This window comes from Ahaetulla prasina, chromosome 2 (assembly GCF_028640845.1).
Source record: "Ahaetulla prasina isolate Xishuangbanna chromosome 2, ASM2864084v1, whole genome shotgun sequence".
In the NCBI taxonomy this organism is placed as follows: Eukaryota; Metazoa; Chordata; class Lepidosauria; order Squamata; family Colubridae; genus Ahaetulla; species Ahaetulla prasina.
In genome coordinates, this window is record NC_080540.1 from 118,350,771 (window position 1) to 118,374,552 (window position 23,782).

The window sequence follows — 23,782 nt, forward strand, 5'->3', positions numbered from 1 at the left end:
GATTTTGCTGTATAATCAAGTATATCCCCTCACTGAATCAAGTATTTTGTCCTGAGAAATCCTTCTCCAGTTTAAAATATTAAATGAACCTCTGCGTGTATGGTTTGTTGGCCATTTAACTGAAAACTAGCTATGCAGGTGCAGGAATATAGGTTCTTACACTGTTCAAGTGTGATGTAATTTTCATTAAATTACTATAATTTGGTGACCAGAATCACATGAGCAAGAATTTTTCACTTGGTGCCACTATTTTCTTGATTGTTTCTTGCAATTATTTTAATGCAGTTATTTCCCATCTAGACCTAGATGTTTACCAATACCCAAACAAATTTGTTCAGAGTATGGGAGTTAGGACTTTAAGAGGCTTTCTGCCCCACCCACCACTATGGGATGGGCACAAAGCCTGTGAATTCCAAGGAAAGCTAAGATAATAATTTACACACCTACATTAGTGGTACATATGTCTATCTCATGAACCTGGAGTTAATTCTTGAGGGGGGGGGAAACCGCAGCTTTTTGTAAATGGTTATCAAGAAAGCCCAGAATTACAGAATTGGTTCAAAAACAACCCAAGAGAGTTTGTGCACTGGTAACTGAATACTGACAGAAAGCTGTGATGCAGAATGAGATTCAGTTTTCCCTTCTGGGTTAGAATTTGAAGCAGAAAATTTCAGCAATAGTATCAGAAAGGCAACCCCCTTTTTTCACAATATGGTTTTAAAAAATCCTTCACAACAATATGTTAGGGCATAGAATGGCCCTTTGACTTTAGCATCTCCAGTACTGGTGGATTCCTAATAGTTTTGCTTGTTCCAGTAGAAAATTTGGGAATCACTGTAGACAAATAACAGCTTCATGAAGATGCAGGTTGACAAAGTTATGTTGGCTGTTAATCTTTCTTTCTTTCTTTCTTTCTTTCTTTCTTTCTTTCTTTCTTTCTTTCTTTTTCCTGCTCTCACTTTGAGCCAGCAGGTGCCCAACTTTCTGCATGAATTATACTGTGTTCTGCACAATGCAGAAATATTATTGGAATTTGCCCTTCTAATCCCAGAGCAGGCATACATTGGTGAACACTACTCATTTCACATTATGGTAGCAATGTGATTTTTTTTTCTGGATTTCACTTCTGGAGCTAGCAGGCAGTATGAGGAAGTGTCTTTGAGTCAACGGAGGAACAGAATTCTGCCTCACTGAGCTGGCAGTGTTGAGGAAATCTCCTTGCCCTCACTTCCGGAGCTAGCAGACACTGGAGACATAGTCAAAATCTTTGAAGGCATCCTGTTCCTTTTGGGTGAGGGGCCGTGATTCACGGGGTGGTGTCAGCACAGCTGCTTCAGCAGTAAACTCCTCATCAAAGTTGCTGATGTCTTCACGGCCCTTAATTACTGGCACAAACGGTGGTTTCATCTTACGAGCCAGCAAAGCTTCCCATTCAATGCTCTGTGTACAGGGGGGAAAAAAGTAAAAACTCTGACTTCTTTGAGATGATTGCTAATATTAATCAGAAAAGGAAATTATATATATAAATAACACACCATGAGTCCTTTATCTGAAGCAAGAAGAGTATACAAATTAAGCTACAAGATGCTGGAAATATATGAAGCCTACAGCAATAATTAGGGACGTGGTGGCTCAGGGGCTAGGATGCTGAGCTTGTCGATCGAAAGATTGGCAGCTCAGCGGTTCAAATCCCTAGTGCTGCCGTGTAACGGGGTGAGCTCCCGTTACTTGTCCCAGCTTCTGCCAACCTAGCAGTTTCGAAAGCACGTAAAAATGCAAGTAGAAAAAATAGGGACCACCTTTGGTGGGAAGGTAACAGCGTTCCGTGCGCCTTTGGCATTGAGTCATGCTGGCCACATGACCACGGAGACGTCTTCGGACAGCGCTGGCTCTTCGGCTTTGAAACGGAGATGAGCACCGCCCCTGGAGTCGGCAACGACTAGCACGTATGTGCGAGGGGAACCTTTACCTTTACCTTTACAGCAATAATTAACAATAAAAACCATCCATTTCAAAGCAAGAAGCTTTCTTTTCAAAATCCATATTTGGTGGCCATTCATTTGAGGTACTTCATTTGAGCTATGGATTTTAGATGCAGAAACAGTGCAGGGAATCTTCCACTTCAGGAAAACTTAGACAGTAAAAGTGTTTTGGGTGGATCAAGACTGCTTTTTTTATAGCACAAGCATTCACAAACTGACATCCGTGTGATCAGATGCAAGTTGTCTATGTTTTAATAGATTAAAATTTCTCTGCCTTTAAAACAGACATAAGAGATCTGCTTTTTACACTAGCACAGAGTGACCTTCTTTAAGAAGCCACAAAGGAACACTCTCTTGGTTGCTCTGATATAGCCCTAGGGAAGGATGGTCTCAATTGATAGTTTTAGTCCAGAAGACAGTGCAGAGCTTTCTTGGAAAGAATCCATAACTAACAATCTGAAGAAAGAATAGAAAAGGAACAAAGTACTGACTCTGAAAAATGGGTGCTTCTTCACATCTTCTGCATCGCGCTCGCTAGACCCCAAGCGCCTTTCTGGATTCCGACGCAGCAGCTGAATAAAAAGTGAAGTTGTCAACATCAAATCAAAATGAGCAGACAAAACAATTCTCATCCACCACCTTCTCCCCCAAGCCCAGAACAGTATTTTACATGGCTATCGTGCTTTATGTTTTCCTGCCTACCCCAATCTAATTTCAGGTTTGGAATCATTGCAGCTAAACCTATGTTCATTATGTTCAACTGTCCCTCCTGCATTCTCCTAATGCTAGAACCCCATTAGAAAAATCGCTTCTCCAGTTTTATTGTTGGCGAATTTACAGCTGAAGCAAGAGGCACTCACCCGGCGCATGATTCCAATTGCTTCTGTGGAAAGAAAACGGGGGTAGCGCACTTCGTCATTGACAATGCTGTCAAATACTTCTTCTTCATCATCTCCTGGGAATGGGGACTGCAACATCAATTGGGACAGAATCAGATGTCAATCTGGGTTCTTCCATCGTTCCATAAGAACCATTTCCATCCATCCTCACCAATCTTAGATTCCCAGAAAAACTTGAAAAACTGGATCAGCATCTCCTAACCTGGACAATTTCCAGACTTGAAGTCCCAGAGTTCAAGCGATAGCCATGCTTCCTGGGGAATTTTGAAAGTCTGGAGTCCACACACTTGGAGGTTGTCCAGATTAAGAAATACTTTAACCTGCTATATCAAGCTCCCTGTGAAACATTTCAACCCTGTTATGCCACACATTGAAAGACACCACTTAGTTTATTTTACCCTTAATGTTTTAATGGCATACTTCAAACAGGATATAAAGTCCCATTTCCAAACATCAAGGTTGACTCAGCCTTCCAGGCTTCCGAGGTGGGTAAAATGAGGACCCAAATTGTTGGGGGCAGTATGCTGACTCTGTAAGAGGGCTGTAAAGCACTGCAAAGTGGTATATAAGTCTAAGTGCTATTGCTATCTAATTCAAAAAATCCTTTTTTGACCCACTTGCTGTTTTCCATAATTACATAAGGGTGACTTACCTCGCCTACAAGCATCTCATAAATAAGGACACCCAAGCCCCACCAATCGACTGCTCTTGTGTAGGAGGTATCTGTAAGGACCTCAGGAGCCAGAAACTCTGGTGTCCCACAGAATGTGCTGGTACGATCAGCATAGCCCATTCCTGGAAAAAAAGGAAAGCTGTATTAAAAATACGACTTCAGCAACAATGCTCAACAAAAGGGTAGAGAAGAACAAGAATTTTGAAATCATCATAGAAAGTTCTGAAGTAGGAACAGGATTGTTCAGAGCCAGGGGGAGGACGGTGAATGGCATCCAAATGGTGTGTGCACAACTGAGCAACTGAAGTCCCACCCCATCCCTAATGCATGACACACAGATAAAATCAGTGGTGGGATTCAAAAAATTTTACTACCAGTTCTGTGGGTGTGGCTTGGTGGATGTGATATGGCTTGGTGGGCCTGGCAGGGGAAGGATACTGTAAAATTTCCATTCCCTCCCCACTCCAGGGGAAGGATACTGCAAAATCCCCATTTCTTCCTTATCAGCTGGGACTCAGGAGGCAGAGAATAGATGGTGGCGGGACCAGTCAGAGGTGGTATTTACCAGTTCTCCGATCTACTCAAAATTTCCCCTACCGGTTCTCCAGAACTGGTCAGAACCTGCTGAATACCACCTCTGGGTATAATGGTGCGGGACTTGATCACCTGGTTACATTTGACATTTTGATGTTATTGACTACAACCCCTAGAAACAACCATGAATAGGGACTTTTCCCCAACATTCACTGCTAACTTTTATATTTTTGTATATCATAAGACTACCACATACATGCATGGTGACTGAATAAAAAAAACCTTGGCAAAATAGATGCTTCTCTCACTCTTTTGCAGTCTCTTCTCTCCCCAACTGACAACTAAGTTTTTTGAAGCAGCTGTAGATCAGCTTCTGCTAATCAAGCCAGTATAATGCCGAGATACACATTATGTTTTCATTTTATTTAAAATATTTATGCCAACTTTGGAGACAATTATCCCATTCCCCAAAATCACCTTCTTTGCAGAGGCCAAAATCTGCAATTTTCACAAAGCCTTCTGTGTCCAATAGTAAGTTATCCAGCTTCAGATCCCTGAAGGATAAGAAAACTTTTAAATAAAATAACTACTGTATTTTGCAGGAATTGTTACCTACTGCCACAATGGAGTTACCGTGTTTCCCCAAAAATAAGACCCTGTCTTATTTTTTTGAACCCCGAAATAGACGCTTGGCCTTATTTTTGGGGAGGTCTTATTATTTTGGGGCACATGGAGTAAGATGGGGCTCCTCTTACCGTCTTACCTGACTTCCTGCTCTGCGTTTAAATATTTTCGGGGGGGGGAGGCTTATTTTAGCACTTGCGCTCAAAAGCCCGATTGGGCTTATTATCAGGAGATGTCTTATTTTCAGGGAAACAGGGTACTAAGGCAAAGATTTCACACAGGAATCTTCCATTATAACCGTAGCTCTTTGTGGCAGAAACTAAAGACATTACTCCACTTCAAAAGTCATGCTTAGGAGAAATGGTATGAACAACACTTATCCTTGCTAAGTGAAAGTAGTTACTCAAATGAAAAGAGTTGGATATTAGTATGCAAACTGTTCTTCCTTACTGACTGCTCATTAAGTAACTAAAGTTATGACTGCATTGAAAAAGGAAACTTATGACAAGTCCTTATACTTGTAGCTGTCATAGTGTCTCCGGAAACATGTGACTGTAATTTGGGCACTTGACAATCAGTGCATATTTACAATGGTTACAGTGTCCTGGAATTATGTGATGGCCATTGATGACCTTCAAAATTAGCTTCCAAAAAGCAAGTCAATTTGGAAACCTGGAACAGGAAGTCACAAGTTAAACTAACATGACATCATGTTTAATAACCACAGGTGATTTGCTTAATGACTGCAGCTAGAACAGACATCGTAAGTGATTGCAGCCATAACATTTCACTATCCAACTCTGTCAGTAGCTATGGAGTTGCCAATCCCAACTGTGGTTGGTAAATGAGGACTATAATGTAATACTATGATGATGTGGAAGGATGCAGAAAAAAACTAGGAAAGAAACGGAATATATGGAATGGCTTTAATAGTGATACTTACCTATATACTATCTTGTGGTCATGAAGAAACTGCAGCCCCAGAACAACACAAGCAGCATAAAACCTGAAGGTGAGAAAATTCCCAGTTGGTTATGGACAATGGAAGTGATGATTCACCCTAACACTCTGGTAAAATGGTCAAGTACAATGAAATTATTGACAGCCAATGGAACCTAAAAAATAGGCAGGAATTGGAAGAACAGGGCATAATCATAGATTGGTGGCCTTATTTGCAACTTCAATCACAATACAAAAAAGATAAAGATGAGTATGGAATTGAGATAGTGCCGCAACAATTGGATAAATTATTGATTGGTCCAGATGAAAAATTGATAACAAAAATGTATAACTATTTATTAGAATTTGATAGCGTTGAAGATATAGTGAAGGGAGTTATGATAGCGTGGGCAAAAAACGTTGGACATAATATTGACTTGGAGAATTGGGGGAAAATTTGGAATAGAAACTATAAAATAACAATTGGCAAAATACAAAGAGAATCAGTATAAAATGTTCTATCGCTGGCACTTGGCACCCTCCAGACTAGTGAGGATATACCCAAATCTAAGCCTGAACTGTCAGAAATGTGGTCAAAAACAAGGTACCTTCTATCATACATGGTGGTTGTGCCCTGAAACGAAAAAATATTGGAAGAAAATACACAGGTGGCTACAGGAATTAACAGGACTTCCAATAGAATATACCCTGGAATTATTTCTCCTGGGGATAGTTAAAGGGAAATATGACAAAAGAATAATATATATCATTTTACATATAATAACTGCAGCAAGGATAACTTTCTTGCTGGAGAAATACAAGTATACCTTCTGAAGGTTTATTAATAAAAGTTTTTTTGATTGTGCAGAAGTGGATACAACTGACAAGTGAACTGAAAGGACAAATAGATTTGGACAATTAACGCAATATGGGAGAAGTGGTATGACTGGATTGAGAACAGAAAAATGGGAACGAAATAGACAAAATGGAAGTAGAATTAAAATGTATAGTAAAAATGTATAGAATATACTTGAATTGGAATGTTATGTTGTTGGAATGTACATGAACACAGTTATGCATAAGATGTGAGTAAGATTTGTTTAATTGTAAAAATGCAATAAAAAACCTGAAGGTGAGAACACATTGTGAAACCACTACAGCACAGGTAATGCCAGCTCTATTCTAGTAGCTAACAATGATTCCCATTGTAGGAGCTATAATCTAAGAGTGAACTATGATATAATAAATAAATAGGACTGAAAACCTAGATCTAAATCTGCTTTCAGTATATTGAAAGGATAGCAACATTTAAAATGGCACCCAACAAGATCCTTTCAGGAATACTTTAGCTGAATTTTTCTACTGTAAGGTCTGTCTTCTTCTCTCTGATGTGGCACTTACGTTGCACGTGGCTCTGAGAAAACATCGGTGTGTATGTGCATCATGAGGTCACCACCTGCTGTGTACTCCATGACAAAACAGACATGCTGGGGTGTCTGGAAACAGGCAAAAAGGTTCACTAGGAAAGGATGCCGTGCTTGGGTCACAATCTCAAAAATCCGCTTCTCACACATCAGGCTAGAAAGAAGGGGAAAACTATTATCAGGATGGGAGACAGTCATGTGCAATTCGATCCTCAGCCATGTGAACTATCACTTTCATAATTGCCATGGTGCACAACTACACATCATTCAAAAGAACAGACCTTGACAGACTTGCACATGTGAGCGGTTCTATACTATGATTATATATTTGTCTGGGCATTTACCTTTTCCATTTCTAACTCCCAGTTAACTCACCTCTCTACTTCGTCTCTTGCGACAATATCCCCTTTCTTTAATGCCTTAATAGCGAACAGTTCTTTTGTTCGGCGTAACTCAGATAACAACACCTATATTAAAGATGAACAGAAGCAAAGTCATTAGTTAAACTATTAATCGGTGACTAGAAATAGTGGTCAGAAAATGCAAAGGAGGATCACAGAGAAAAAAATATATATTTCAGCTCTGCATCAGGTTTGTTCCCAGCTTGATTGTTTTTTAGTATTCTGATTTTCAGCAGGCATATAAACAAAACATACGGTAAGTCCTACTGCAATAACTGATTTTGTTTTGGTAACACCAACATTATTATTAAAAAATGTCATCCTATTGTTCCAAGTTCATAACATATACGTTATGAAAGGATTCACTTAAAACAGATAAAATATGACTTAATTTTTGTTTTTAAATAAACATTCTAAAAACACAATGGTTGTTTTGGCTATATTTAAGGCATATATTTGTAGCCATATGACTGAACATGCTTCAGGGAAAAATAAAACACCTATAAAAAGTTGGAAAATAAAGTTTAGGAGCTTTTAAAACATATGCAAGAAAACCTACAATGGAACTGCATAAAGTATTATGCCTATTAAATTGGAACTTAACTCCTTTTATGCATTTGATACACAATATTCATTAAATGACAACAACCAAAGAGCATCAATTCTACCAGAGAATGTCCAGAACAAAGTATATGATTCTGATCTAATAAGCTGGGTTTTTTTTTTATACATTTAAGTTTGTAATACCGACTCAAAGGTTACACTGGAAGAAAGTATACAGAATTAGGTGGTTTATCTGGATCATCTTTGTAGCCTAGAGTACCTCTTGAAATAATTTTCAAAAAATATGAAAGTCTCATAATAAAATTCACTTTAAACTGACACTTTTATGACCTTTACAACAAAATGAGAATATACGTTTATGACCTTTGCAATATGAAGTGGCATGCTGACAGCTGAGTCATGGGCATAAAAATTCTCACCACTGCGAGTACTGGCTTCAAGCAGGGCGCAAAGTGGATGCTATTTCACAATACCAAATCTTCCTTAAAAGGGCCCCTCCTAATGCAGAGGTCTCCAACCATGGCCACTTTAAGACCTGTGAACTTCAACTCCCAGAATTTCCTGGCAAACATGGCTGGCAGGGGAATTCTGGGAGTTAATGTTCACAAATCTTAAAGTTGCCAAGGTTGGGGACCCCCGTCTCAAAGGATTGCAAGAGTAGCACCCACTTGCATGAGGTTGCCTCTGTAGGAAGACCACCCCTCTCACTGGCTGGTGTGTCTGTCAAAAGCTTCTGAAAAATGGAAAGGTTTTCCATCCAGTTGAGTGCTGGATGACTGGATGGAGAGCAGGGCAAAGTGTTTAGGGCAGTGGCAGCTCCATATGTGCCAGGAGCCCCAGGAGCCAGCCAAGGGTCCTGCACTGCTAGGAGGGAAGCAGGTCCAGGGCTATAGCAGCTTCATATGTCCCAGTAACCCCTGGAACTGGCCAAGGGCTCCACACATGGCTGGGTGGACAGCAGTTTGAAGACCTGCAGGAATGCAGTAGCTTTGCATGGATTGAGAAGCTCCATGGGGTGCCCAATTCCTCTTAGCCCATAGAAGGTTTCTGTGTGCCAATGGGCTTCCCAGAGCTTTCCCCATTCCTTGAGGTACCTCCACATTCTGTTTAACAACAGCAATTGGGTGAGATGGGATTGTGTTTGTTGAGCGAAGCAGTGACCTGAAGTGTCACTTAAGGACTGCTTCACTCAAATGATAGAGATTTTGGGCCCAACTGTGGTCTTCAGTCAAGGATTACCTATATTGGAGTTGCAAAGGAAACCTATTAAAGTTTCAAAAGACTTGGTGAAGAAGAATAAAGAAAAGACAAAGATGAAAAATCAGTATTACTTCAAGATCGCTATATATATACTTACTGTAGAGTTTGAAGAATTTCAAGCAGATTGATAAATTATTAGGAATGTTTTTATAAGAACCATCCATTAAATCTTCTTAATCTAAAAAAATTATCATATAATGATAGGGGCTTTAACTGTCCTGAATGTCAGCTTTATCAGTGTGTATATATATGTTGAGTTGCATTTCATTATGGAACCAAATTATTATCTGACTCTGTTTGACAGGATAGAAACGAGTGGTCCCTTTTTTAGTCAAAATTTTATTCAATTTCAATTATTAAAGTTTTAACAAAATGTTAGTCGTTTATCTAAGAAAAAGACTGTGCTGCCAACTTTAGTATCTAGTATTAGTTGTTTACTCTTGTTTAGGAATTTAATTCTTTTTTTGATATAATGGAAAGATTGATTAATATTTTTCTGTATGGTCAAGATTTAATGCTAAGTTTAAAAACTGAGTTGTTTCATTGTATACCATTCTATCTTTCTTTTATATTCTTTCTTAACAATAACATGTATTAACAATGAAAGGAACGAGGACTCCACCCTGTCTTTACTCTCACTTTGCTACTAATTGATGCTTCTGCATCCACCAAGATGGAGGCAGCTGTTTTGTACTGAGAGAGAGAGAGACTGGGGAAAACTGGGAGGAGGGTATGCAATACTCACTTTGCCAAAGTGTCCACGACCTAGCACAGCTACAAAATGGAAATCATCCATAGTGAGAGGTGTTTTTCTCAGATGGCTGCTACAAAATAAAAAAGCGAGTCAGGGATGGCTCCCTACCACCAGCTCTACCGTAACACACATACATAAATTCTTATACAGAAATAAAGTTGTTAAAGAAAGTCAATGGTTTAGAAAAATCAGCTCTGGGCATTTCTTTTTCCTATGAATAGGAAACCAAACTTTTCCCAACCCTCCCGATTTGTGGACTTTAGAATCCCTTAGCCATGATGGCCACTGAAGATAAATCTGCGAACTACATCTAAACAAGTTAAAAAGGAAGTTTGAGACAGGCATTATTCATCTACTAGATAAATAAGTAGGATTGAAATTAGCAAAAAAAACCCACCCCTATTTCTTTATACAGAGGCTTATCAAAATAATTGTATCTTGTACAAGCACATGAATAAAGGACTTATATGGGATAAATGTAGATGTAATTGATGGCATACCACCAGATTTAACAGGCATAATTTTATCAGTAAGCACATACGAGATGTAGGTCATGGAGAGGGAGCAAAAGCAAAGAAACATCTAAAGACAAGGAAATTATCTGGGTTTTGCCTAGAGATATATTAACTCAACTCCCGTTAGAATTCGCTGCTTGCAAAGTGAGCTGTGGACATTCTACCGTGATGGGGAATTAAATCATTTATTATCAAACATTATACTGGTTACATTTATATCCTTATTTCAGACATCACTATATGCATTAGTGTTTTTGAACCACTATGCAGTGTGCACTTTTAATGAAGCAAATCCCAGGTAGAAAAATCAAGGTATCAACAACTATGCATTTATTTGCAAAATAGACTGTTTATAATATGCTGACAGAACAAGGGGTTAGAGATATAAGTGACCCATTTTACTGGAAAGGGTAATTAATAGCAAGATAAAACAATTAAAGAGTCTATGATGGCAGAAAACGGGAGAAAGCTGTTACCTACCTGTGAAAAATACTTTCAGATCCTCTAGTCTCAACTCCTGAACCTAACTCCATATGAAAGACTTCCTCCCCAGCTTGTGAAGTCTGTAAAGAAATAGAAATATAAAAAAGAAGTAACTGCTGGAAAATAGCACCTTCACTGCTGACAAATTGAAAAAGAGACACTTACCAGTAAGACTTTCCCAGGAAGCTCAGCATCATCCTGGCCCAAATGCCCAATGTGAACTCTATCCCCATCCAAATTCAGCTTCTCAATGGCAATATCCCTGGATGGGGGGAAATGCCAATCTTAAGAATCACATGGAAAATTACTACAGAAACTACAATCTAAGGAGAAGTTGGGTTAATTCAGGTATTTACTCCAGAACATCAGGGTGTTGAGACACTGATGGCTTTCCAAATGTTTCTGAACTAAAAGCAGCCCTAGCCTTCATGGTCAACAGTACGGGATGTAATAAGCTAAACATGGGGACATATTTTACTTTAGGCCTATAATACTGAGGAGATTTAGCTGGACATCTTGTGGTCCAAGGAATTTTATATTCTCCCCTCAAATACAGGCAATTCGATGGCTCAGCAGTTAAGATGCTGGGCTTGTCAGTTCAAAGCCAAATGTCAGGGTTCCAAGGAACACCCAATGAAATAAAGCTCTAAGGCTTGAGGTTCCTCAAAGTTCCAATTTATTAGAGATGCCATGTTGGCACAGCTGGGAAAACCCAAAACTGAAAGCTTCCAGGTTTTCCACACCCAGTTGACAGTTCACAGCCCTGCCCCACACCCACAAGTTCATCACATTGTCCAATCAACTCTTCACACTCAATTGGATACAATCTTCAGGCAGTCTCCATCAGACGCAGGATGTCCTTGAATACAGAATGTTGTTATGACTAACTTTCTACCGCTCCAACAACAACCCTCTCTCAACTTCCCCAGCTAAAATATGTGGCAGTTAAGAAGCAAAAAAGAAAATTGCCTTCCAAAACTGACACCGACAGCCCGGGTTCAAGACATGAGCATTGCTCAATGAGGTGATTTCCTGTTTTGGCCTAGCTCCTGACAATCTAACAGTTTGAAAGCATGCAAGTGTGAATAGATAATTAGGTACCACTTTGGTGGAAAGGAGAGAGTGCTCCATGACGTCATGCTGGCCACATGACCACAAAAATATCTTTGGACAGCATTGGCTCAATGGCCCCTGGAACGGAGATGAGCCACCCCTTATAATCAGTTATGACTAGCAGAATAAAATCTGCAGGGACACTTTTTCTTTCCTCAAATATATGGATTCAGAAATATCCAAACTTTAGCTTTCTTTCATCAGCCAATAGCAACAAAATAAAAGAAGTATAATATGAAAAAAAGAAAACATGGTTTTTAAATGCCGCAGCAGCTAAGATTTTTAGCTGCTCATCCCCCACCTTCAAGTATAAGGAACACCTACCCAGAGCTCTGCCTACTTTCTGAGCCAGATGTTGGAGTCATCTGCGTTGAGGGGCTATAAGTGCCTGTAGTATTGGCAGTGGGGATGATGCGTCGCAGGAGACGTACCCATGTGGCAATATCAATGTTCATCTGACGAGCACGCAAGAAAGCTTTCCCTAGGGAAGAAACAGATGAAGAAGAACAGCTGGAATTTTGCATGTGATGGCAGGCATACACATTAAGATTCCTTGACTGATGGCATCTGCAGCATGCCCCTTCTGCCAGACCACTATTGTATATCCAATGTAAGCTATTATCTTTTTACCTCCAGTTCCATCCAACATGGACTAGGAAATCTGAAGGCCTCCAAATGTTATTGGACTCCAATCCTTATTAAACTCAGTCAACCTATCCCAAAGTATAGATTATAATAAAGCCTTTTATGGTAAAGGACCTTTTGTAGTACTCTTAATATTTAAACTATGCTATGTATGTTTCTAGATACCCATGCATGTGTATTTCTCTCATAAAAGATACAGGTATTTAACATTTAATGAAAGCAACTATTGAAGCCATTTTATGAAAATGATGTGTTCAACTTATGGAATGGAGTATTTAAATGCAGCAAAAAATAGCTGAGTATGTTACAAGACTAAATTTTATTGGGGAGGCCAATAAGTTACTTTTCTGCCCAAGCATCTAGCAGGAAATGCTTCCTTGGAGAAAAAAATATACTTTGGAGACACTCATCTTTGGCCTGCTCATCCTCACTCTTCCTCATTCACACAATGAGAATAATGTGAACAACCACGCATGATATGCAACAGCGGCCACAGATCTTCCAGAAGGAAAATATGCCAATGTGATACTCCAGCACCTTATTTCCAATGCCATTTCTCTCTCAAAGCTAACCAAGCTGGCAATCAATATGACCCAGTCCTTCAACATTGTAGACTAAGGAAGCGCCCAAGCAGACCAGGCAAAGCTGGCTGATCAAGATTCAAACTGTGGTCTGATTCCTTACCTTGCTGCTTGGAAAAGATCTTCTTCTGTCGCTGGAGCTTGGGTATGCGTTCAATGACAGGGTTAAAAAAGATAACCTGCAGCAAAAGAGTGTACTGTTAAGCCAAGCAAAGGTGCAGTGCATCCTGAGATACAGCTCCTGCTGCAACACTGCTGCAATGAAAAGCAGCCTTGAGGCTCTGAGACTGTTCAGCAAGTTAGATCGATCCAGATGCAAACAGCAATCTCTGGCTGATTGGGGCTAAGGAGCCTTCATCTAAAAGGAGGAATTCAGTCCTCCTCCTCCTCCTCCTCAGCCTCATCAGTACCTCATCAGCCCTCAGCCCGCAGAGTGCAAGCCTCCCACCCTCAGGTCTACTGCCCACTTTCTACAATAGGTGAAAGGTGAAATCCCCCAAACCAAATTTATAACCAGAAATCACAGGTATTTATTTATGAATATTTTCCTACTACTCTTTATCTTTAATACATTCATAGTGAATCACAACCTGGCTGAAATATAAAATAAACACAGTCCCAAAATGATTAAGGCCATAGGTTTAACAAATAAAGCAGAGAAAATTTTAAAAAAATAAATCTTGGAATAATACTAAATCTTAGCAGCATGTCTAAGAGTTCAAAGTGTGGGATCCAGCCCCATGCGAAAGCCTCGAGACTCTACAAGCAAGCATATCTAGTACAGCTTCTGGAGAGTCACAACTGGATAAGAACCTCTAACCCAATTAATGAAACACCACAAAACTAAAATATTTTTACTTCACTTAGCATCTCAAGGATAGTGTTAATTATAAGCCAATAATCTTGTAATGTGAATTGTTTGTGATGGCAAAAATTTTCAATAAAGTAAAAAGTTTCATTAGAAACTGACCAATATTAAAAGGATAAAATATTTATCGATTACAATCCATTATTTTGTAATGATTTGAAATTTAGCATCATGTAATAGGTAGGACATCAAAAAATAACAATGTTGTCCCAGACTATCTGACAATTTTGCTCAGTAATTCTACAGTTACACATTTTTTTTTGAAGGCTGAGCTTTTATTACAGGAATATTTCCACTTATCTGTTCCATAAACTGTAATAAATTATACATCGAGGTATTCCACAGATAATTCAAGTTTTAGTGCAATTTAGTTCCAATCTAGAGCTAAAATATTCCATCATCATCTACTGTTTTGATTGCTGAAAATTGCAGTATCATTTTTCAAAGATAATCAGGGAATATCTTATCCAATATTAAACATGGAAGATGCACATAAAGAAAAAAACTAGGTTGATTAAAATATGCTGAATTTTTGCAAACAGAAAGATGTGGGGTGGGAATAACTTTGCTGATTATTTGTCCCTTTTTTTAAATGGCAGTTTTACAAGTAGCATATTGCAATAGGGCTCAGTATCAAAATAATTGTTTAAAAGTAATAACATTATTTCAAAATGTATTTGTAAAACTGAATTTTCACAACAGGAAATAGTGGCATGTCTGATCGATGACACAAGAAAGAAAAGAAAAGAAAAGAAAAGAAAAGAAAGAAAGAAAGAAAGAAAGAAAGAAAGAAAGAAAGAAAGAAAGAAAGAAAATGTTTTGTCCTTCTTGAGTTACTGATGATAAACTGTGGGGATCTTACTACTAACACTGGTTAAGAGTTCCCCGAATACTATTTGCTCTCTCAAAGTACTTGGGATTTTAACACTCATGAAAAACTCCTGACTTCTGGGAATAAGATGAATCCCTTGGAATTGGGCAGCTAATGAATTCAAATAAATAAAGCTTTGTCAGTTTCTTTTCACCTGACTCCCGCTCCCTTTCATTGCTGATATGGCATGATGTGAACAAACTGAAGAATCTCACACCACAGTTTTTATATAAAGAATTTATATAGAGAAACTCTGATACAGGGCAGTATCAATACCAGATAAGGGATAGACTTTCTCGCCAGACTGAATAAACTAAGTAGCAAATGCCTGATTCTATAATGAAGAGGCTGAGTAGAGATTGGATCCTAGGATCCATAAGATATTGCTCTCTACTATAGCTCCATTATGCTTGGTCCTTGGCCAGACTTCTGGGAGTCCAATGACATGTAATGGCCCACATGTCTTCCCCACTCCACTCTCTTTGGGGTGGGGGGGAGGAAAACTCATGTAATTGATTTATAGCTAAGTATGTGGTGTTGCAAAAATACAGCACACATGGATTAATGTTAAAATTATCACACGCAAAAATTGGAAACAGGAAAATAAGATGCCTGAATATTTTTTCAGTAGCATGTAGATAATAATGCTCTCCCTTCATTCTCCCCACAACTATAACATGTACAGATAACACTCTATATATAAAAGCCGTTACTGTTTAAATCCATTCACTGTATAAAAGTATTGCAGGACAATATTTGGGACATGTTGTTGCTACCATGCTCTTTTTGGATTTCAACAATTTCTATCCCCTCACTCAATTAAAATAATCTGAGTATTAAAATTCGGTTGCTCCCCATCCAGCTTGATGCCAATTTTTGTTTTGTTTTGTTACCTCTGCTAACAGAGTGCCCTGTGGCTCCAGTTCCAGGTGAATTTCATGGCGTTCATTATCAAGAAAATCTTCCAGCTTGAGGTATTTCAGGGCACAGAGACTGCGGTAGTCACGCCAATAAACACCAATCTCCAGCTCTCTTGACTGATATGGAGAGAAGGGACCCATTAAAAAGATCAGCAGCAGATAGTCACTGTCTCCACAACATATCCATCACTCCAAATCGTTTCCTAACAATCAGTTAATAGGCACTTCACCATATTTATCTATATGAAGAATGGTGATCTCAAAGACTACACAGAAGTACTGACATCATTATGAATAGATGCATTTTAATAAATATGAAATACATTAATTAGAATGCAAAATGAAATAATTGCTATAATAACTCCTCTCCCAGCAGTTATTACTCATGTGACCATGGCATGAAATTGGAGGAGTAATGTGACTTTTTTGCCACAGGGATATGAGCAGAGAGACGTTTATACAGCACAGACCTGGATCTGAAGCCCATTCAAAAGGCACCATCTTTGCACGTACCCTTTCTAATTCCACTGTGAAAACCTGGTTCCAAGCTTGTAGGCCAATGGATTTCCAAGCGGTCTGTCCCACAACTCCATTATCCAGCTTCAATACAGCACTTACTTCATCTATGAGAGGAAAAATTGGAATGTTGAGAAAGAGCAAATAAGATTGAGAGCTGAATATAAGGATTTCATTTCATGCTGATTGAACTGCATTAACACCAATGCAGCACTAGAACGTATCATCATCCCTCTTATTCTCATTCTCATTTTAGTGCCGATTGCCCTTGGGACTACTTACTGCTGGTATCTTCCGATTTGATGGTGGTCCTGCCACTTACACTACCACTGCGATTATACAGCCCTCGTCCGCTGCGGCTCATGAACGAAGGTCGTGCTTCACCAGGACTGTTGCAAGGCAGGCAGACAGTGGAGCCATGGGTACGTCCTGGGACAACCTCCAGCAATCCACTGCAGCCCAACAACTGAACTTCCAGAGTCCCTGCCAATAAGAAACTGCTAAGAACCAAAGTCTGGAAAGTTTGAAACAAAAACAACGGTACTTTCTTTGAGCCTTAAGAGAGTGAGCAAGAGATTGGGGCGGGGGGGGGGGGGAAATCCTATTATCTCACTTGTGCATGAAAAAAGAAGGTACATTAAGAATGGATTAGAAAGTAGATAAAACAACTACTGTATGAAATGGGGGAAATTGACTAAGTGGGATGTCCTGATTGTTGCTGTTATTAACAGTTACGATTACAATTTCATTTCTATATCACCTTCTTAAAGGGCTCAGGTTGAATTAAGCACAGTCAAAAACTAAACTGAAACATTCTGGCAATAGATTGACCCGACCTATGCCCACGGGGAGAGGGAGTGCAGTCACCTGTGAGTGGAGATGGCTTTGATAGGGTATTATACTGGTTATGCTGGTAGGAAGTGGTATTGCGGGCACTGAAGGCAGGAGAAGAGGCCAAGATGAGTTCCTCCTTGATGATGCAGGCCTTTGGATGATCTTCAGGCAGTTCAGCCAGACGTTGCTCCAGAGAATATCGCAAAAGATCCAACTTCTGGTTTGATTCGTTCAGCTTGGTCTGTGCCTACAGCAAAGGCTCAGATCATCAGGTACAAATTTGGCTCAGCCTAGCAATGACCCGTATTATATTCTCCTTCCATTTCCACACGGCTTCCAAACCAAGGCAGTCTGCCTGACATATTAACAATGATATAGACTCAACACCCTGTGGCATACAATCCTTAATTCTTCAGCAAGTGGGCTGTTGGATCCCAGGTCATATCTCAGCTACAGAGCTTGTAAGTAGGAAATCAAAGTGCAGTATTCCCCATGCCCACAGTACAGGGGACCGTGTAATTTAATATAAATTATAGGAAATTTATAAGAGCAGAACATGTGATGGGATGGTCTTGTTTTTTAACTCTTCTCCAACAATTATTAGAATTTCGGTGTATATGTTCTGACAATGAATAAACCTGTCACAACTTCTTTGAAAAAAACTGATTGCTTTTTTTTTCTTTGAGGGATTTAATTGACCAGGGGCATACAATGTGAGGCTTTAGATCAACAGTGGCCTCCAAAAATGTCAACTGTGACCCACTTCAAATGTTTGTTTTTTATTGTATTTCTAGACTTCCCATCTTCCAGGACAGACACAAATGTTGTCTTTGAACTATAATTTTTAATATACCAGAAAGTCATATTAATTTAATCAAATGCAACTTTCGTCTAAATTGTGATTTTTAAGATTCCATCCAAAAGTCCGACACAGTGCTTAGTCTAAAGATGACTGAGCCTATCTAGCACAGGAAGTTGTGTTTAGACAATATGCACACCGACTGAGAATGCTTACTTGTAATGCCAAAAACATCTAGAAACACCAGTCTGGGAACAGTTGATGCAAAAGTTGCAAATGGCATAATTGGAAAAAGAAGTTTAGGTTATTTTAAACTCACATAATTTACAGCAGCGCTGAATTGTTTACTGCTTCATTTCTTCATTCATTTTATGTATCTTTCTTATATAATACCAACCAAGGAAAATGCACCTTTACCTCAGAAATAGCATGACGATCCTGAACTTTGCTGGAGCTCAGAAGACGCAGTGCGTTTTTGGCACCCTCAGATATAGCATATTCTACTTGGAAATGATGGCGAAGCTCCTCAATTCTCAATTCTATGGCGCTTAGATCTGTGTTCCCTGCAAGGAACATTAAAAAGTCAGTCTATCTCCATTTGCATGCTTAGCACCAGGGCCCTGACATGGCACCCACAATTTCGCTAGTTCAGTGTCAGCCTTAACTATGTATTTCCCAGAATATCCTCAACCCCTTATAAATTCAAGAGGCATTCTTAGGAATTAAACATGATGGAAGAATATAGTCCAGTGCTCTTGGAAGTAAAACAATTTGCCTACAAATAACAGCAAAGGAACATCCAAGGCTGGAGGAAACTGGAAGAAATATAGAGAACAGCCTCGCTGACAGCATATAAGCATAAATGGATGTATTGTGATGTCCACCTATTACAGCAGCCATTTTGTCCCTTTGATATGCTCTTAAATTTTATCCAAAAAGGGTAATATTGTGCCTAATATGTATCTAACTCCAGAGGGAACCCAAAGACTTCTATCCAGACCCAGATACAGGGGTTTCACATCAGGTGGGGAAAAGACGGGATTTTAAACCGTTCCAAAAATCATTTCCTGGTCCCTGAAGAAGGGTTTGAGAGGGCAAAAGGGACTTTGGCCTTTCTGAAGCGACAGCCTGGTTATAGCATAAACAGAGCTTGCAGCAAACAGGGGTTCTCTCCTTCACCTTGCCCATCTTCCATAGTCAGCTGCACCTCGTCAGCTTGCACAGCCTTGCGAATCTGCATGCGGATAATATTTATCTTGGTTTTGCTATCTTGTAGCATTTGCTGGGCTGTCTGCAGCAACTTCCGGTCCTAGATGGAAGACCAAAGGGGTAGATTGAATTCTCTCCAATAGAAGAAAAATACTGAAAATCACAGCAAAACCAATGTAGCTGGCAATAGGTTTAAGTCAATCAGTCAGTCAGTCAGTCAGACAGACAGACAGAAATAAGCTATAAGAATACACACAGAACAAACTGCCTTCCTAAATATTAACAATTATTATCTCCAATAATTATCTCTCATTAACTCTGCCCATCCAGCAAGAGTTAGGCAGTCTTCCAAAATGTAATCAATCAATCTGGCTGGACCCAGGAGATATGCCTTATCTTTTGTTGCTCTTGCCCATTGGAACAGCATTCTCACTGAGATCTAGCCGACCTTGACCCTGCCTGCCTTTGAGAAGGCATTAAAGAACCTGGTTTTTCCCCCCTTCAGCATTGGGTCTGCGACCAGTATGACCCACTGGAAGATGTTTTTCTCCCGGCACTTTATTTGTCTACAGTATATAACGTATTCTGGGGTTTTTTGTCTGTTTTATTACATGGTTTTATTGAATGCATCATTGTTCTTTAATGATGTACATCATCCTAAGTCATGTGACAAGTAGATGGCTATATGAATTGGACTATATGGCTTAGGACCAGGATATTTACGAGACCGCCTTCTGCCACCGTTTGCCTCCCACAGAGCAGGCCTCCTCAGGGTGCCGTCAACCAAACAATGTAGGTTGGCGGCCCCCAGGGGGAGGGCCTTCTCTGTGGCAGCACCAGCTCTATGGAACGAGCTACCTCCGGGGTTACGACAACTTCCCGATCTCCGGGCCTTCAAGCGTGAACTTATTATTTCATCGAGCGGGACTAGCCTAAAGTATATTTTTAAATGGAATTTTAAATGGTTTTAAAGCGGTCTTTGGCCGTTTTTAGTGATTGGGCCATTACTCTATTTGGTTTTAATTGTTTTTAATATTGTTATTTATTATTTTGTATTTATCGTATATTTTAAATATGGCTGTTAACCGCCCTGAGTCCTTCGGGAGATGGTGCGGAATAGAAATTTAATAATAAATAAATAAATAAATAAAAATTGGATAAATAAATAAATAAATAAATACTCATTTCCCAAACCTGGGGACTCAAACTGTTATCCTCTATATGTTGCTAGTGGAGTGGGAATACAGGAATTCTATTGGGTTTTCAGTTATTTACAAGAACTGTCTACTTTTCCAGCCAAAATTGTTTCCAAAATAGTTCTTTTTTTAAAGAACACTCCAAAATTCAAAGGCAGGTTCTCAAATTGTGAGAAACTGTAACTGCAAAATGCAAATATATATATTGTATTCCTGACGCCAAAGCAACTAAAACAGGATTCACAGAAGAATTGGCGTCTGTCAAAGTTTGTGGATGCCAAAATGCAGCACTGAGATCAATTTGCCTTCTGGATCATAAGGATCAGCATAAGGGATAAGATTAATTATATGTGATATTTAGACTGCTAAGTCATGGGCCACACCATTTCATTTGATGTTTTAAAGAAGAATTTTTCCAGATTTTTTGAATTGAGGGTGGTTTACAGGAGGGAGTTGACCTGCTAAGCTTCTTCCAGCTAAACCATAGAGGGTTAACTCCCAAATGAACTTAATCCCAAAAGAGTTTCTTTTTCTCTTCCCCAAGAAAATGTTGCACTGTTTTTGTTTCTATTTGCAAAGCAAGGGAATGTACTTCTTCAAGGTAACTTGAACCCCTAGAAGTAGCAGTTATCAGAAGCTGCTTGTTCTTGTGCAATAAATTGTTTAAACATTTTAGAACAGTATATTCCAAAGGTTTCTAATAGGAGATATGTTGAGCATCAACATAGTGATAATTCTGTGATTATCTAAGAAACTTTGGAAATCAGCACATTGGTTTGTTACTTTGCAGGGGGGAAAAATGTAAAGGGAACCAGGAATGCTGATATGAATTCTTATTTAAACATTTCTTGGTTACTTCAGTTTGGGGGAAAAAACTTAATATTTAGAGAATAGGCCTACCAAAAGGCAACACTGACTTAGATAGGTAATCAAATTCTTTATCAGGCTGAGGGCAGTGATACAGATATTTCTTTTGTATGGGCAGAAATATTGCGTGAGAATATATAAAGTGGCAAAAAATGCCTTTGCTTAGAGAAGAAGGACAGTGGAGAGGAAAACAAACATACTTTGGCAGCACCATTGGCATACATCTGGATCATGTTCTCTGCTCCCTGCTTCACCTTCAACTCAATGTTGAGCTGCTTTTCCAGACCAGCAATACGACTTTTGGTAGCTGTTGATCGGCTCAAGCTGCCTGGTGATTGTGGGGCATCTAAAAAGGGATCAATGATAGACATTAATATTAGCAGGATGCACATCCTAAAAAAGAACCATCTGGATTTCTGAACAGAAAGTAAGGGGAGGGTGTCACAAGTCTAGAAGAATGGAAGGTTCTCTTTGTCAGGGACACTTGAGATATGGGAAAGAAACATATTTCTCCGATTCTCTTCCATATTCTGGAGGGGGGGGGATCCACCAATGTCAGCAATATACATTGACCAAAAAACCCCACAGAAAAGTGCTCAGCATTTTTATATTATATTGAACAGGTCTTGGGTAGCCTCAGGGTCCTTATACAAATTTCCTTCTGTGTTAATCCATCACCAAATATTGGCGAGAGAGTAATTATTTCAATTTATTATCAAAAACCAGCCAATGTAGAGTAGTTAAAGAATCTCCCTCTTCTTAGTTGCATTTTGTGAACAGGGACTAAATCTTGATTACTTCATTAACATAACTGCTTCTGTCAGATAGGAGAGAAGCTCCCGCTTTTGAACTAAACTTTCTTCTCATTCCTTCTTTTTTCTCCTTTCCCCATTAACACTTTCTAGTTGATCTCTTACTTGATTACCCTTTCTTTCCTCCCCAATATTCTGGCTTTTGGTCTCTTGGATTTGAATGTCAGAATGCCCACCAAGGAATGGTTTATAGCCTCTGCAAAGTTTTAGGTAGGTCAATCACTCAGCTAGGTAGGAAAGGAATGTAAGTAAACACGATAACACACGTCTACCCAATTTATTTGGATAAATAATTTAATATATTTTGAAAATACTCTAGTCTCTTGCTTACTTATTTATTATTTTATAACCTGCCTTTATTATTTTTATGAATAACTCACCATGCCTAATACAGGTAGTATTAGTAATCCAATTTTCAAATGTTCTCCTGAAGACTACTCAATAGATGTCTGATATAAGCAAATTTTAAAATGATTTTATGTCTAAAATGTAAAAAGTGTTTTATATGTTCTTTCACAGCCATAGAATTAAATGTGTAGGATTACAATGCTATCATTCCTCAGCCACTATAGATAATAAAAGCGGTAGTTAACCAATCTGGTTGGGAACACTAGTTTAGTAAAACAGATTTTGGTACTCTATTTTTTCATTTATTTTTACTGCTAATTGTTGTTTTATGCCTTATTTTTCAAATATTACTTTAAGTTGTATTTTTAGAAACCTTGATAACCTTCTGAATTATAAGGCATAAAGTTAAAATATGTGTGAAGGACATAGGGAGCAGCCTTGAAAAACAGAAGGAAGATCTGCTACGAACAATGGTCAGATTTCTTACTATGGTCTACCTTGCGACTAACAATATCACCTATAAAAGGATTTTGTGTTTCTGTGCCTGGAGTCAGTCTGAATGAACAAGTCCATGCAATATTATTGGCAACATTTTCAGAAGTGGTTTGATGCTGTCTTCCTCCTAGGGCTGAAAGTGAAAAATTGGCCCAAAACCATCCCACTGACTTCCTGCCTTAGGGAGGACTAGAACTCATAAGTCTCCTGCTTTCTAGCTTGGTATATTTAACTGCTACGCCAAACTGGCTGTCATAAAAGCAAATATCCTGGTTTAAATCATAGGCCTTCGTAAACATAATTCCATAAAACAGGTAATGCCGGTTACAAAGCAGCTGCATCTTGTTAGTGCAGAGAAACAGCCCTATCTGAATGAAAAGGACTTAATGCAAGACCTATTTTACTTGAAAATGATGAACTGAGAGATAAACGGAACATGGTATTATTTCATTAAGTGTAAAAGGTTAAACAATGGAAATATGTCAAATCTAGCAATAGGATTTATCACATTATTTTCTCAACTGAAGAACACATTTCCAATGAGGCCACAAGAGAAAATGGTAAGATTCAATCAACCTAGGGTTTTTGTTTTTTTTTGGTTTACTGGAATTTTCAGTTTTTACTCTGTCTGCCATACAGAGTTTCTCGGACAGATA

The 23,782-nt window shown here is 38.9% G+C and overlaps 1 protein-coding gene across 5 annotated transcripts in view; it reads right to left on the minus strand.

Moving 5' to 3' along the window:
- Positions 1-893: 893 nt before the first annotated feature.
- The window catches only part of PKN1 (protein kinase N1), a 79,714-nt gene continuing 56,825 nt past the window's right edge, over positions 894-23,782 (minus strand). For 4 of the 5 annotated variants that reach the window (XM_058168665.1, XM_058168663.1, XM_058168664.1 and 1 more), the window contains 20 exons: positions 21,672-21,817; positions 19,379-19,508; positions 18,617-18,762; positions 17,434-17,647; positions 16,849-17,049; positions 16,564-16,673; positions 16,024-16,167; positions 13,495-13,570; positions 12,490-12,646; positions 11,218-11,314; positions 11,050-11,132; positions 10,046-10,124; positions 7,451-7,542; positions 7,053-7,229; positions 5,656-5,718; positions 4,566-4,642; positions 3,534-3,676; positions 2,843-2,950; positions 2,474-2,554; positions 894-1,440 (listed from right to left, as the gene is read on the minus strand). In XM_058168665.1, the coding sequence (XP_058024648.1) occupies positions 1,237-1,440; positions 2,474-2,554; positions 2,843-2,950; positions 3,534-3,676; positions 4,566-4,642; positions 5,656-5,718; positions 7,053-7,229; positions 7,451-7,542; positions 10,046-10,124; positions 11,050-11,132; positions 11,218-11,314; positions 12,490-12,646; positions 13,495-13,570; positions 16,024-16,167; positions 16,564-16,673; positions 16,849-17,049; positions 17,434-17,647; positions 18,617-18,762; positions 19,379-19,508; positions 21,672-21,817 (2,528 nt within the window). In that variant the 3' untranslated portion in view covers positions 894-1,236. The remainder of the gene's footprint in view (positions 1,441-2,473; positions 2,555-2,842; positions 2,951-3,533; positions 3,677-4,565; positions 4,643-5,655; positions 5,719-7,052; positions 7,230-7,450; positions 7,543-10,045; positions 10,125-11,049; positions 11,133-11,217; positions 11,315-12,489; positions 12,647-13,494; positions 13,571-16,023; positions 16,168-16,563; positions 16,674-16,848; positions 17,050-17,433; positions 17,648-18,616; positions 18,763-19,378; positions 19,509-21,671; positions 21,818-23,782) is intronic. The other variant, XM_058168662.1, reaches the window with a different exon arrangement.